Source organism: Crocodylus siamensis, chromosome 1 (assembly GCF_052110815.1).
Source record: "Crocodylus siamensis isolate JL-2025a chromosome 1, ASM5211081v1, whole genome shotgun sequence".
In the NCBI taxonomy this organism is placed as follows: Eukaryota; Metazoa; Chordata; order Crocodylia; family Crocodylidae; genus Crocodylus; species Crocodylus siamensis.
In genome coordinates this window covers 141,464,197-141,480,040 of record NC_143395.1, presented here as the reverse complement: position 1 = coordinate 141,480,040, position 15,844 = coordinate 141,464,197, and the positions used below count along the sequence as shown (strand labels likewise).

At 42.0% G+C, this 15,844-nt stretch overlaps 1 protein-coding gene across 3 annotated transcripts in view; it reads left to right on the top strand.

Moving 5' to 3' along the window:
* LYST (lysosomal trafficking regulator) overlaps positions 1–15,844 on the top strand; it is a 124,150-nt gene that overhangs the window by 80,661 nt on the left and 27,645 nt on the right. For all 3 annotated transcript variants that reach the window (XM_090044584.1, XM_090044594.1, XM_090044574.1), the window contains exons 28-33: positions 634–786; positions 3,356–3,547; positions 6,950–7,128; positions 8,447–8,653; positions 9,896–10,072; positions 10,461–10,537. In XM_090044584.1, coding sequence (XP_089900710.1) covers positions 634–786; positions 3,356–3,547; positions 6,950–7,128; positions 8,447–8,653; positions 9,896–10,072; positions 10,461–10,537 — 985 coding nt within the window. The remainder of the gene's footprint in view (positions 1–633; positions 787–3,355; positions 3,548–6,949; positions 7,129–8,446; positions 8,654–9,895; positions 10,073–10,460; positions 10,538–15,844) is intronic.

Genomic DNA, 15,844 nt, shown 5'->3' with positions numbered 1-15,844 from the left:
GGGGAGTAAGATAACAGTAAAATTTCAAAGTGGATACTCCAGTCACAAAACTGATTTTGTTTTTCTGGTATGGACCTTAAGTTATAGTTGTATGGGGGATAGTTAGGGATCTGTATTGTGGTTTGCAGTTACTTACTGCTAATTCAGCTGAGCAGTAACTGAAATTCTACTTGCACCCTGGGCAGCTTTTTACTATTTTTGATGCACTAAAATGAAGTACTCAGGGGTTCTATTTTCTCCAAAAAAAAAATTAAATAAACGACCAGATTTTAGTCTTGAGGGTTCTATCTTGGTTTATTTCCTCTTTGTTTTGAAATTGGTTTTGAATGCTTTGGTTTGAATACTATGGCACACGTGATATTGGGCCAATTTTTGTAGATCACATTCTTAGTATCCAAGAATGCATAGCCTCTCATATTACAGATATAAGGGGACGTTATAACTATATATTTTTAAAATGTCTCCTTTTTGAAGACTCCTTAAAATATCAGCATCAAGATTCATTAAAAGTTACTAGCATGTCAGATACTTTGTAATACTTCATAGAAATATGGATAGAGAAAATGCTAACATTTGGGTTACTTATGTAGTTACCTGCAGGAAAATTTCACATGTTCATTATTCTTTTTATAGATATGGCAATTACACTGCAGTTCAGAGTTCTTCATGCAGCTATTGAATTAATAAAAACTACAGCAAACCAAGATTCTCAGGAACAGGCCAGCTCTCTACATTTACCTGCTACCTGCCATCATGCAATGTTACAGAAACGTAAAAGCATTGCTGGTGAGTGGCAGTACTATAGTGTGTTGTGATTTTTGTTTTAGGAATTACTCTGCTCTTCCTTGGAACAGAGTTAATGACATTTATCTAAGTTGATATTTAGGCAATAGCTTTCTTTCTGTGACTGTTTTGTAATACATCAATTGTTTATATGGTTATGTATCTCTTTCTTGGGAAACTTTCATAACGAAGATATTTATAGCTTAGCAAAAAATAGCATTGGAAATAAGGTGCATCTTATTTGGAAACCTATGAAAAAATCATTTTAAAAGTCAAATACAAGCTTCAGGGTAGTGGGGAAACTTGTACTATTTTTATAGAAAAAGTATCATTTTGTGTGTGTTGGAGAGGGAGTAGATTGCAATAACATTTTCTGCACCCCAATAACTTTTATATTATATCATTCCAGAAACTGTATTCAGCCCTGCTTTGAACAGAATCTTAAGTCATGAGGTTGTTCCCTACATGAAGTGTAGTATGTGTGGGGAGGCAGGAGGAACCCATGTTGTTTTCGGGATCTCACACAGGAAAAAATAGGAAAAGTCAAAATAGCTTGGAATATAACATTAATTCAGACCCCTGTCAATATTGTATTGCAATTAGTCTTAATTAAATGATCAAAACTTTTTCCTCGCAAGACCATATGGTTATATATTTAAAAACTGTTTTGTACTGCTTTTTCACAAGGGTGGTCTATAACGCTGACATTTCTTAACCTTTGGTGTGTGAAACTTCTGCAACCCTAACATTTTAAAATACTTTTTAAAAGTATTTAATCTACAGGAACTTGAATGTGCAACTTCCTAGATTCTGTGGCCACTTTCCCCTCCACCAGAAGTTTTTTTGGTTTAGGCTTATCTGCAATGTGTAGTTCACCAACAGTGTTTGGACTTTTTTTAATCCACTGCACGGGAAGTGCTCTTTTCACTTTTGAAGTAGCATTTGGTAGGGTGCGTTACCTTCTGGATCAGGCACCTGGGGTATGAGATTTATGCCTTTTCAGAGTTTCGTAGCTACTTGTTGACAGAGGATTGTAGCAAGGACCCCAGGGTTCACTTTCCAGATCCTAATAGAGTTTGCTCCTAGGGCTTATAAACCTATCTGGCCTGGATCCTCAGTTTCTGGCCTACTCTGCTTCTATCATACTCAATTCCCTCACTCATCTTTTCTGTTCTCTGCTTTCTTATTAAGTAACCTTCTCTTTCATTCACCCACCAACAGAGAGAGCACTGAGCTGGAGAGAATTGCTCAGTTCCTCTGCTAACACTACAGCAGCCCCTGGCTGATCAGAGAAACAATTGCAGTAAAAGTACTGTTTTGCTCCTGCAGCCAGTAGTGGCACATGCTCGTTGAAGGCTGACTCTTGATAATTTTATCTGCCAAATTCTGTCTTTATTGAGCACATGCAAACTGATTTAGAAGAAAAATTTCATTAGAATACAAAAAGGCACACACCCGATAGTGGGTGATATCCCTGTTGTCAAGTTGTAGGTCCAGTCTTCAAATCAATGAAGAAAAATAAAAAATATATATTTTGCCCATATTAATCTTGTTCCTAGAAACATAGTCAAACCATTTTAGCAGAAGTTTCTCTCATGGGATGAGGGACATAATCAGTTTCAGTGATCATTTTATATGTTGTTTTGGGATTCTTCTGTCTGGAAAATGTTTTCCTAAATCAAGGCTGTCATTTATATATGTATAAGACTTAGCTGATGAGTTGTCTCAAGTTATTTTTTTGTTAATTGTTTAAAACAAGGTTCAATTGCAATGAAAGATTCCATTATTCCTCATCTACCAGGACAACATGTCTATTCATATGGTCAGTTTCTGGCATCCCCCTCCTTCAGTTTGTTAAATCTGGAACTACCCCTACAGTTTCCCACCGGATCCACTTCATATACATTCCTTCCAGCAGTAGGTGCAGTAATGGTGATAGTGATGCCTACCAATGCATCCTAAAAAAACATTTCACAAAAAATGTTTCTGCAGGATTAGCTTGGTAAAAGTGCATCTATCAAAATAGTGTTGATAGATCAGTATGCACCCAGTGTGTTTGAGCTGTTAATATGCCTTGCTAATTCTCAGTTCATATGGCTAGAAACTATTTTCCTAACAGCATGCTAGAGTAAGAAAAAATAATAGGATGAGTAATATATTGATGCTGTAAGAGCAAGGTAGCAAAAAACAGTGATAATCCAGAAACTATTTTGTACTGTGAACATTTTTTTTTAAATTACATCAGTTTATATAATCTAAAATGCAAAATTACAGATTTTTTTTTTAAATATGTCTGTACAGCTTTGTTGCAAACTCTTTACTGGATTACATATTACTATTTCTTTGATTTCATATGCATCTTATTTTCAATGGGAAAAAATTTACATTAAAAAAACCAAACAAACAAACCCAGAACCCTGACAACTCTGGCATTCCAATTCCCTTTAAACTAATGTATTTCAGTTATCTTTCTTTCTAACAGCAGCTTTCTGAATGTAAGCTGTTGATGAATCTAACTTACAAATGACATGTGACTTTTTCCTTAGACTGATTATTAATATTTCTGCCTCAGGTTCCAGAAAACTTTACATTGCTCAGTCTGATACGCTGCTGATGAAAATGCGTTCAGTAGCAAGTGATGAACTCAATATGATGATACAGCGGAGAATGAGCCAAGAGAATCCAGTCAGAGCTACTGAAACTGAGTTTGTACAGAGGTTACAGAGACTAACTGTTCTAGCTGTTAACAGGCTCATTTATCTAGGTAGGAACAAAAAAATTACTTTTATATTCATATTTGCATTGACAGTGCCAGCATTTTGTTGCATTTAAAAAAATGATTCATGTTCTCTTACTGGTTCATTGTAAGTTTGAAGGAACAGAGAGCAGGAGTTTTTCCAGATTTATGATTCATTTGGATTAATTAGCTGTTTTTTGTGGGGTTTTTTCCAAATCTTCCCTGCTATCATCAGTGTTTGGCTTTTGCTTCATGAATTAAATCCTCGACAGTTGGATTGGATTCAATTTCATTCTGTCTGTACCCATCTATTTCATTTACCAAGACTCTCTAGCTATATGAGGCTTTTTAATAGAACAAGTCTGAGAATATTACCATATGGGTGTAAACCAGTTTATTTGTCCTGGGTTACAATAGGAGGAACACAGTCACTTATACACAGTAGCCTTTCCAAGCTGCATTACTGCTCCTCTAGTAGGTACCTTCTTCCAGTAGGTAGCTAGGGAGAGCAGACAGCCTGACAAGCTTGTCCCTGGAATGACCCAGAGTAACCTTTTACAGAGTCGGACCAGGTTTGGGATGTGGGGGAACTGTTAGCACACTTAATCTGGCATGCTTCACAGGTACTTGAAGCAGGACAAAGAATCTGAACTCCTGTAGGGCACAGAGACAAAAGGCTTTCTTGGAGGAGAAATGCAGCATCTGCTTATCGCCTATAAAGTCCTTCCCCAATCCTCAACATTTGGGGGTTCAACTGATGGCCTGTGGCTGCAAATGACCTGCGAATGGTAAAACTGTGGCCTGCAGGGCTTGTCAAGCATGGTCCTGGAGCTGCTGTATTGATATGGCCCCAGAACCCCACCACTACTACTTTCCCATGGCTTCCTTCCCTACCCTGTCCCCCCCAAACTATTTGCCTACAGCAGGGGAGGGCAATTATTTCAGGCAGAGGGCCACTTGATGAGTTTTGGCGAGCTGTCAAAGGCTGCATGAGTAGCTCCACCCCTTCAGTTACCCCATCCCCTGGTCGCCATCTTGGGACCGGAAGTCCCGCCCCATAACCCCTGACCTTTGCCACCGGACATCCTTCCCCTTGCCCCTGGAAAGTACACCTTTTGGAAAGGTGGCCTTGGAACCTGACCCCTCCCACAAGCAAGGACCCAGCCCACCCCATCAGGTCCCAGGCATCAAAAGCTGGCCAACCCCCCACAACCCATCACTGGTGCCGGCATGACCTGGTCCTGACCCAGCCCAGGTCCCCTCGCCAGTGCTGTAGAACCTCTCCTGTAGCCACAGGGGGTTCAGCCACAGCTTTCCCTCCCCGGTGCAGCCCGGCCAACCCATCCCATCCCCTATCAAGCGGTGGCTTCCCCACATGCTGCTGCATTTTCCCTTTACCTGTGCCCAGCTGGTCCCAAAAGGCAGGACGCTGCACTGCCACTTCTGCTGGCCAGTGCCAACCCAGCCGGGCCCTGTTCCCAGCAGCACATGGGAAGCAGGCTTCAGCCACTTGCTGCTCCAGATGAGACGGACCCCAACGGGTCGGCACTGGCCAGGAAAAGCGGCATGCTGCTGAAGTCAGCTTCCCGTGTCCTGCTGGGGATGGGAGGAGCCCGGCTGGGTCGGCACAGCGAGCAGAAGCAGCATTGGAGCCGTGTGCCATTTGGGACTGACCAGTGCAAGTAGGGGGAAAATGCAGCTGAGCCCCTACCACTCTGGCTGTGTTCGTCCCAGCGTGAGTGGCACACGGCTCCGCCATTGCTTCTGCCAGCCAGTGCAGACCTGGCCGGGGTCCTCCCGTCCCCAGCAGCACATAGGAAGCCGGCTTCAGCTGCATGCCGTTTTTTCGTGGCTGGTGCCAACCCGGATGGATCCATCCCATCTGGAGCAGCGTGCAGCTGAAGCCAGCTTCCCAAGTGCTGCTGGAGACAGGAGGAGCCCAGCTCGGTTGGCACTGGCCAGCAGAAGCAGCAGCAAAGCCATGTGCCACTCGGGACTGATTGGCACAGGTAGGGGGAAAGTGTAGCTGAGCTCTGGCCCAGCTCGTCCCATCCCATCCCAAGTGGCACACCGCTCCGCCACTATTTCTTTTCCCTGGTGCTGACTGGCCTGGAGTCGTGGCCCAGCTGCTGCTGCTTTCCCTCCCCAGTGCCAGCCCAACCTGACCCCACACAGCCTGAGTGGCACGGCACAGTATGGGGAAAGCCTGCCCAGCAGCCACTTTCCTTGGCTTACCTGCAGGGCAGGGCCCTTTCCAGTCCCATGCAGCAAAGCAGAAGCTGCCCTGACACTCTTTCCTCTCACTGGCGTCACAGGTTCTGGGCCAGCCCCCCCCCCCCCCTCTCAAGCTGTAAATATGGTCTGAACCAGGGTGGGGCAAGGTCAGCTGGGGTAGGCTGAGGTCAGGGTTAGTTGTCTTGCAACCAGAACCCAAGTAAACAGCCTGAGGTGCCACTGGAAGCTTTTAGAGAGGCAATCACCATTACCTGGGTTTTGAACGGGCTCCGTGGGCCGGAGGGAAGTGCTTGGCAGGCCAAATCTGGCCCGCGGGCCATATTTTGCCCACCCCTGGCCTACAGCCAAATATGGGATCTCTCATTGCTCTTGGCAACTAAAATAAGCAACAGGGGAAAAGCACGGATCAGCATCAGTGGTATTCATCCCCCTGGGTTCTGAAATCAGGCTATGCAGTGGATCCAGGTCCAGCCTGTCAGAGCAAGTGATTTTGATACCCCTTCTTTACACGTCCCTATATCCAGGCACTCCGTGTACCCAGTCAGCAGTTTACTCAGGCCTTTCAGGTCCTAGTGCCTCCACTTAATTGTGGGGCTAGAGGTTGAGTACCTGCATTTCAGCTTCCTCGTATGGCCAGCTACTTTCTCAGTCCCTGTCCCTCAGGGTTGACTGGAAGGTTCTCTGGTCCAATCAGTGGAAAAGCAGGGTCTTCAGAAGTGACATCCCTGCTCCCACCAGCAAGAGTCTGGCCTGCTGGCAAAATTGAGCAGTGCTGATTTCCAAGTTGCATTGAATTGCTTAAGATGAAGAACTGCATTATTGCATTAACGTGCATTAAGGAACCTTAGAATTAGAAGTCTAGTGCATATGGCCTACTGCTATTAGTCATTTGTTTTTTATGTTTCTGTGAATTTTGTGAATATTCATTAATGAGGGTCTCGTGTTCTTTTTCTACTCGGTGAAACTTCAAACATATGGGAGTTGTGCATGTGGAACACCTACAGAATTGAGCTTTATTTATTTATTAGCCCTAAATATTGAGTCTAGATGAGTGACTTGTTTAGCTTTATCCACAAACCAGTGAATGTTCATATATGTACTGTATTGTACAGCTGAATAGGTTTAATTACAAGAACAGCATGGTTAGAATGGTCTATGATGAAATTGCTCTATTTGTGCTTTTTAAAATTTAAGAATCTACTCAGGATTGCCTTTATGTACTGGGTGCACCAGAGACCACAATCCAAAGCAGACTTTCAGCATCTCAGTTGGAAGCATCTGAAGAGGAAGAGCACCGAGAGCTGCCTAATGATACAAATCCTTTTCTGAAAGAAATGATCAAAATATTAATTGAGGGGATCAAAGTATCTATTGTAAGTAGCAGGACAGCATGTCTATATTATATTGCATTTCTTAAGGGACATCCATTATGAAAAGTTCTTTGACATGCATTTGTTTCTATTCATAAATACTGAGGTTGCTACATTTCAAGATGCATCCTAGGTATTACAAAAGGTGCATATAATTTCCATGTCACTAAGTAGTTATTTAAAAGAATGCATCCTGACACTAGATGTCTCTTCTTACTGTATGTTCTATGCTACAGATGAAGGAAAAAATGCCTACAGTCTGTGCCAATATGACCTAAAAGAAAAATTCCCTCCTAACCTCAAATCTAGGCATTTGGAATGGCCCTGAACAGAAGAGCAATACCCACCAATCAGGAACCCTGAGTTTTCTAAGTACTGCCAAGCCAATCAGTGTACCCCAATCAGAAAATAAATCCATCTATTCTAGTCCTAATGTTTCAGGAAAAGGTGAAAAAATTCCCCAGAAGTTAGTTACTATTCATGGGAGCAAAGGGAATCCTTGTCTGGCCCCTATTAGCAACCCTTAAGAGTAGGTTTTTCAGACACCTTCTACAAAAAGCTGTGTTTAGGGCATGCATGTGTCTCTGAGTTTTTTTGTTTGTTTGTTTGTTTTTTAATGTATCCCTTCCAGCTACCTGCAGTCTAGCTTTTCATGCTGACCAGGTCATTCAGAAGTGGCTTGCAACAAATTAAATAAAAATAGCATTGGTTTCTCTTTGTTGCTTTGATTTGCATAGAAGCAAAGTTGTTTGTTTTTTTTAACTTTAGAAACATTGGGAATGTCAAATCTGGCCTTTGGAGGCTTTGTTAGAGGACATTTTCAGAGGTCTCGGAAAAGTTGGTTTCTTCTAACACCATGACAAAAATCTGCGTTTCAAATTTTTTTTTTTTTTTACAGAGGCATTATTATTCATAATGTTTGTTTTTGATGGTTAAGGTTGACTACTTTAAGTTGTCTGCATGAAAATCTCCTCACTGAGTCCTTTTGTGTCCTTGGTGGTTAATGCTTTACTAGATGAAACATCCTGATCCTCAAGCTGAATTTCTGATATTTGGAAAGAAGGAAGACAATTTTAGGTTGTTTTTGCCATAACTGGCACAGATCCCAGCTTTCTCCTTTGAAGGGTCCCCTTGACTTGTAGAATAGTCAGTAATTGGAAACTTGTTCCTTCGATCAGATTTTCTTCCAAATCTTCTGTATTCTTTCCTGTTTCTTTTTGCTTTTGGAAGCTTCTGACTGAACTTTTGATGTTATGCTGTTGTATATAATGATCAGGAAAAATCCTGTTACTGGGAGGAAAAAAATCTCTTCTTGGTTTAGAGTACGAGCAGAATGAGCACTCCCAGGCACCAGTGGAAGAGGGTCCTCTGGTCATGTAAAGATACGTTCCGTACGCAACTTGGAAGACTCCTCGTGAATGTTTTGTCCCCAGCAAGACCCTTGCAGGAAAGAAAACTAGCTTTGGACATAGTGTGTGAAACAAACCACCAGGAGATTTTGCGAGACTGTCTGAGTCCAACTTTACACGTAAGCAGAGCATAAAAAAGCCTTGTAACTCTTGAACACAAACTTCTGTTTTACATTACAAAATTGTTTTATTTTTTGCTGTTTCGCATTCGAATATGTCTCTGCAGAAAATGAGGATATTACTGACAGGCAAGTTTATTAATTTCAGTATTGTAGAATTTGGATAAGGGTATTTATTGACGGTAATCTGAAAAAAGAAGGGACAAGATAAATATGGCCTAAGAAAACGCATAAAGATAGCTTATGCTGGTGTTTGAGCTGAATTTACTGGAATTCTTAAACTGAATGCTAAAACTGTAATTTAAATTATACTTTTTTTTTTTTAAAGTAGTTTTCAACCAGTATGGTTCTAAACTCTCTTCTGAAGATTTTCTTAAAGTGGAATTTGGAATTAGTGGTATACTCCCTATGGATGGAAATACCGTTACATTGCCAGGTTTGACGAGAGTGCAAAGGTCCTTTGGCTGCGTTGTCACAGTTTCTATATTTGATGTTTCACTGAATATAATTAACAGGCTGAAGGTTGAATCTGAAATGACATCCATTTAGAATGGTGTTTTTTAGGAAATATGTCTACATCCCAGGTACTGAGCCATAGTAGAACAGAGAGTCTCTAAAGTAAAGGAGGGTCATCAAGGATCAACAAACTTTTATGTATTTCTGATCATGTGCAAGTTTCCATTGTGGATATAAGATCCCAGTAAAGTTTAGGGATGCAGGGAGAAGACTAATTCAGCAATGATGGCTTAGGTTGGGCGCCCCATGCTGAATACAGAAAGTTTACTCGCTTACACTTTTTTTTCCTCTCAATTCTGACTATGGTCAGTTGTGCAAGTGCCAAAATCTTGGGTACATAAAACATGAGATCTCTGGTACCCATGTCCTGAAATAAGCACAAGGCCCTAAAGAAGCGAAACTGAACACTGCAAATGTAACAAGAAATTCTCATTTAGCTTTCCAAGGGCCTCAACCATGCTTAGGAAATTTGCCTTTATTTAAGGGTTAAACTCTGGAGGCTTTTCTGCCCATGATTTTTGTCTGTTAATACAAAAAATGAGTTTTCTCCATATTTCTTGGGATTTCAGCAAATTAAGAGTGGGAAAATCCAGAAATATCACCAAAATTAGCAGAGAAGACCTGCACTAGAAAAAATAATTCAGTAAAAACATATAGCTTTTTAAGTGAGTGCTTAGGGTTCTGTTGTCCAATATTGAGAATAACTACTTTCTTATTCTCCTCTAGCATGGACCTAAATTAGCCCTCTATTTGTATGACTTAATGCATGATCACAAGGATGAATTGACGGAAGAAGAACAAGAATCAGCAAGAACATTTGTAGATGCATTGAAATCTTGTGGGTATAAAAGCATTCCTTCCACTGCACCGCTAAAACCAGACATCATTAAAGCTATGAAAGAGGTATGGGTAAAGAAGTATTACTTAAAAAAAAAAAAAAAAAATCAGTCTTCATTATGTTGTTTTAGATAGCCTTCAATTAAAATTAAAAAAAAAAAAAAGCAAGCCAGTTTATAGTGGTTTATGATGATTTTCAAAACATGAACCACTTAAACTTTTCTGTCTTGGCAGGGGAGTGTTCCTAAAACAGAAAACTAATGCTGTGTGGTTTAAATCACTTCAATAGGTGAGATGAGAAGACATGAGTGGGCAGACCTTTCTTTGAGAGCAGTGGCTTGTTTAATTTGTTTTAGATGCAATGTTTTAATAAATCGGGTATAGAACACTCAAGCTGACTAGGCAAGCAAAAATCTAGACCTTTCTAGTTTTAAAATAACCCTCTTTCTTTCAGGATCAAAAAAAGTACGAGGCAGAAGAAGGTGTGAACAAAGCTGCTTGGGAGAAGACTATGACTAACAATCGGCAAAAGTACGTGCCTTTATTAAAAGGGCTGTAAGATCTTTGTAAGAGTTCTTTGTTCCACACAGCTCATTGCAAAATGCCACATATACTTTATAGAAGAGTTTAAAATTAACAAAAATGGAAAGTTTATTGCACTGTAATTAAAATGGCTTGATTGTAGGTATACACATTCTGATAGCTTTCACTAATTTTAGAACAGTATTATTTAAATTTCAGAGCATTACATTGTTTATTTAGTACAATTTTAAAAGCAAAAAAACCCTAAGTAAATTTGTTCTTTTCAATTAAAAACTAACTATTGTATTTGTCACAATGTTTTTCTCTACATGTGAACCTTGTAATTAAGAGTATGGCACATGTCATTGTAATCAGACTTGATTAACCCACTATTCTGCTATATTTGTCTTACCATTTTGTAAACTCTTAAAAGCTTTGTAGATTCCTGCTGATTTGATATAACTTAATTTTAAGTCTCTTGTTATAAACTAATGGGATCTTTGCAGTAGTCATAAAATCATTTAGCTGTTTTTCCCTTTTCATATCTGGAATATATCTTACATGCCCAAATATGTTTGGCCAAACTAAAAAGCTTTTTATCTCGTGTAAAAACTTTAGCCAGGCAAAAGACTGCCTTGCAAATCCTGTTACACATCATCAAGACAGCTCCTACATACAGTTGTGAAATCTTAAGTCAGCTTGAGGTCAGTCTTGTCAGACAAGATTTGTTTAATGAATTTGTAGATGAGGAGTGGCCAACCTGCAGCACAGTTGCCACAGTGGTACAGGCAGCCCCGGTGTGTGACATGCAGCAGATTAGGGAGCAGACAAGTAAGACAGCAGCAGGTAGGGCAGAAATAGAAAGCAAAGCAACACATTGGACAAGAAAAAAGCAACAAATTGGACAAGGAGAAAAAAGCAGAGCAGATGAGAGAGAGATTGGAGTAGCACTCCAGAAAAATTGAGAGAATTTGTGGCATACATACGAAGACGTTTGGCCTCCACTGTCCCAGATAAGAAACCATGCATGGATAAGTCATAAACTTCATTAAAACTGTAGAAACTTTTATATGGATGAATGTTTAATATCAGCCCATCATGCATTTTGCTAAAATGCAGTAGCATACATTTTTAAAAATAATCTTAAGATTTTACATACTCATTGTGTTCAAAGACTTAATCAGCAAAAGGATGTTTTCATGCAAAAATCATATGGCATGTAGGTAAGTAAAGTGTGTAGTTCAGAGAATTTACATATCAAAGAACTTGTAGTACTGCTAAAAGTTAGTAACTTCCAAAATACTACATGTAGATCTTTGCCCAGAAGTAAATACCTGAGAGAGATTTGTTTTTCTTTTGTGATTTTTTTTTTTTTTTTCCAGTTAATGCAAAAGGAGAGCTTTTGATCATTCTTCTGAATTCTTGGAGCTTGCCCTACATGTTCTGTGACTGGGGCTCAAGTTTCCTTCAACTATCAAATCATAAGATATTGGTGTATGAATCTATTCTATGCCTAAATTTAGTGAGTTGACTTGCGATCTTTTGATTTAACTGATCACCAACTTGAGAATTAAATATTTCAGATTCTCTGCGTGAAAGTCTTGCAGCCAAATGATCCATATTTCAGTTATAGCTTGAGCGTTCTTTCTTTTTGTGGAGAGCCACGAGTACATCTTAATGGAACTCTCTCTTGGTAGAAGGGGAGTACAACCTTGTCCCAAGCATTCATGAATTCATTCACTGATTGCCAAATGTAGCCCAGAGCAGTTGGTCAGATAAGATGCATGAAAATAGGTATTGAAAGCGCTGAAATATATGCTGCCTGCAAAAATGAAATTGTAACCTTTAAGCATGCAGAATGCGATTCTGGGCTGTTCCTCCTAGATGTAGTGCATAACTTGCCATCCAGGAATAAACAAAGGCTTGAAGACACCTCTGTACTTCCTCTCACTACACTCAAACTTACTCTTAAGTTATTTGTGGGGCAGGGGAAAGAGGGTGGGGAGGATAAGGGCTTAATAAACATTTCTAAACTCTCAATCCTCCCACCTGTTTGTTTTATAGCAATGCCCAAGTTGCCTACTGGCAGTGATACCCATAATCCTCACAAGACTGTGCTCTGTGTTCATCCTAACCACACTCTCCTGGAAGCCAGACCTATGGCAGACCTGAAACACTGAGTTAGTAGTATTTGTAGCCATTACTATGGAATATGCAGGAAGCCTGAAAGCTTGTTTTAACATCTCTGCCAAATAAAGTTGGTTCAATAAGGTACTATCCAACAAATCCTGCTTCTTTCACTGAGTTCTAGTGTTCTGAAGTGGGATTTATTTTACCACCCTGACTCTTAATCAAGCTTAAAGGACCAGAGCAGTCAGGAACACTCATTCCAGAGAAATATTTCAAAATTACAGTTTAGGATGATTTTGAGAACTTAGGTTGTCACTCAAGTAGACTGCAATTCACACTTCAGAGTGTTTTTAATTTTTTAGCAATATCTTCAGTCACGTTATGTTCTGGTTTATGTATGTTCTTCAGAATTTTTCTTTACCTATAGCTGGTTTGATTTTATTTTTTTCCTTTTAATGGCCATATTCAATACTCTTTGTATAGGATAAGGAGAGCAATTTACTTAGTGAAGATCTGGACAGATGTAACATTAAAACATTTTAAACTCCTTTGATACTCTTTGGAAGACTAGACATACATCCCTTTGAAGCACTCCAAAATATTTCCTCTTGAAATGGGTTGCTTTCTTTGAAGCACTTCACTTCCTGTTACGTCTGCATGGGAATAGAAGACCCAGGGTCCTCCAGAATCCCACTGTGCTCAGTTCTTTTCCCTGGGAGGGGAAGGCGGGGAGAGCTGGGTAGACTGTCTGACAGGCTGGCAACAGCCTTCCTTCTCTCCTACTGCTGGTCGCTGCACCTAGCTGCTACCACTGCTGCATCAAGTTCCCGTACCCTAGGCACTGCTGCACCTGTTCCTCACCCCCATGTCCCAGAAACAGCAGTGTCAGCGGTGCCTAGAATACACTGGGGCTTCCAGCACTTGAGGAGCTTAGAGCCCTGCTGTAGGCAGGAGCCACTCTATTTCCCGTTTCCTTTCCCACCCCTAATGGAGGTGTTCTCAGTGCTATACCCAGGATTGCAATGCTTTCTAGCCCCCCTCACCCCTCTACCCCACCCCTCCGTCCCTGGTATCTCTCCAGTTCTGGCAGAGGGCAAGAGGATCTCCAGTTCTTGCAGTGGACGATGCCTAGGGACTGTGAAGGATGAGGTGCAGGAGAGCACCCAATGACATCAGCTCTTCTCCTATCACCTTATTTGGGGGTGGACCAGAGCCTTGGGGAAAATGGCAGCTTCAGAGCAGCATTGACAGTCTAAAGATGAGAGCAGAAGAGGGTGGTAACAGCAGGGGTGGGGACGAGAGGGGTGGAGAGACAGGAGTGAGCCACAGGGTTTTGCAGCCCCATGTAGTATGCCACTGCAAATAGCTGCTTGATGGGTTGCGCGTGTGCCTGGCATCTTTTTTAAATGTTTTGAAGCCCATTATGTTGAAAAGTTTCGAAAGTTACATCTGTCCACACCCTATCTAAGGAATCATGGAAGGCAGTGGCAACGTGGGGGGTGCACATGCACCCCCTGAGAGTGCTGGTGCACCCCCTGATAGGCCATGCTCCCTGCTTAGGCAATGGGTGGGGGGGGGCAGGCAAGAGTGCTGGTGCTGCCCCCCCCCCCCACACACACACACTCCCCTGTGCGAGTGCTGGCTGGGGAGTAGGAGCACTGGATGAAATGCCATGGCCACTTCTAGGAGTGGCCACTTCCCGGTTGGCGCAATCAGCCATGGGGGGACTACCCACCCTCCTCCTGGTCAGCAAGATTGGCCCCCCAGTTGCTGACTGGTTGCTGAAGGGGGCACAGCCCCCCCCCCCAACTAAGGTGGCACCAGTTAGCCATGATTGAAGGTAAAAGCAAACATTGCATTGAGTTGGTTCTGATTGAACCAGGTCAAAACCTGGGAATGGCATAGCCCTTTACACATGCAGCTTGTACCTGGAATGACTGGTAGTTAACTCAAATTAGCTTTGATTGTCCCAGGATGAAGTGTTATCTTGGATACTTTCTTCTCAGGTACTAAGTAGGACAATGGGTTTGTATCCTGTAGAGTCCCAGCTTTTGTCTCGGGAGAAATCCTGACTGTACTCCTAGGCTAGGGACAGACATACATAAGCCAGTTGAAGTGATCAGAAACTGGTTTAAACCTGTAACAGAACAGATGTTCAGTGCACATAAACTAGTTTGAAAATGGCTGAAACCGGTTTGAGAGAAACCTGGTTGATGGTAGTATCAGACTTAACTAATTTGGGTCAAACCAATTTATGTAATGTCTGCCCCAGACCCCTTCCTGGTTTAAGTTAAATCAGACACCCCCAGCATCCTTGCATGTTCTCTGGTCTGGGCAGGGCTATATGCTTCAGAGAGCTGGGCTGGCCCCTCCCCTCTACTCCCTGGCTTGCAGCTCTGGGAGGGACTGCAGGTACAGCAGGGTCTACCTGGCTTCCTCCTGCTTCCCACCCCCACTCCCTGCTGAAGCAGGGATTCCCCCCTCCCTTCTACCTTACACAGACGCCTCTCAGCATTAGCTAGTATACCACATGCTGGCTACAGTACATGCAGTGGGAGACAGGACAAAGGCAGACAGGACAGTGTCTGCTTAGAGCTCTTTGGAGCTAATCAACAGGTAGCTGGTAATGTTCCTCCATTCCTTCCTTGGAAATAGTGGTTTAAGAAGAGCTGGAACTAATGAGAGATCCCTTTGTTTTGTTAATGGGGTGATTAGTGCTCCCTGTGTAACTCAGTGCTTTGTAAATCCCTGCTGGCTCCCTTGCTGACCAGGAGGAGAGAAATCCCTCCCTAATCAGAGGGTCCTGCTGGGGCCTTCCTGTGCCCCACCCCGCTCAGCTCAGTACCCTAGGAAGAAAGGGAGGGCTGCTCTAGTGCTCCCTGGTTTCTAGCCTGAGCCACTGAAGGAATGTGCCTGCATTTCTGGAACAAAAAGGGAATGTCTATCCACCTCGAAATCAGTTCAAACTTTGCAGGTTAGACTGACCTTCAAACAGTGAATCAGTTCAGGCTCAGGCTTTTTGAATGTCTGTCCGTAGTCCCGAGGACATGAATATAGCGAGCCTGCCATAATGGGAACCCCAGGTACTGAGAGCAGAACTAACTTCACTTCGCAAACCATTTCTCATATGTTTGTCTTCAATTTTCAAAGCGTTTGTTAAGCATTTTATAATCTAGTCCATATTAC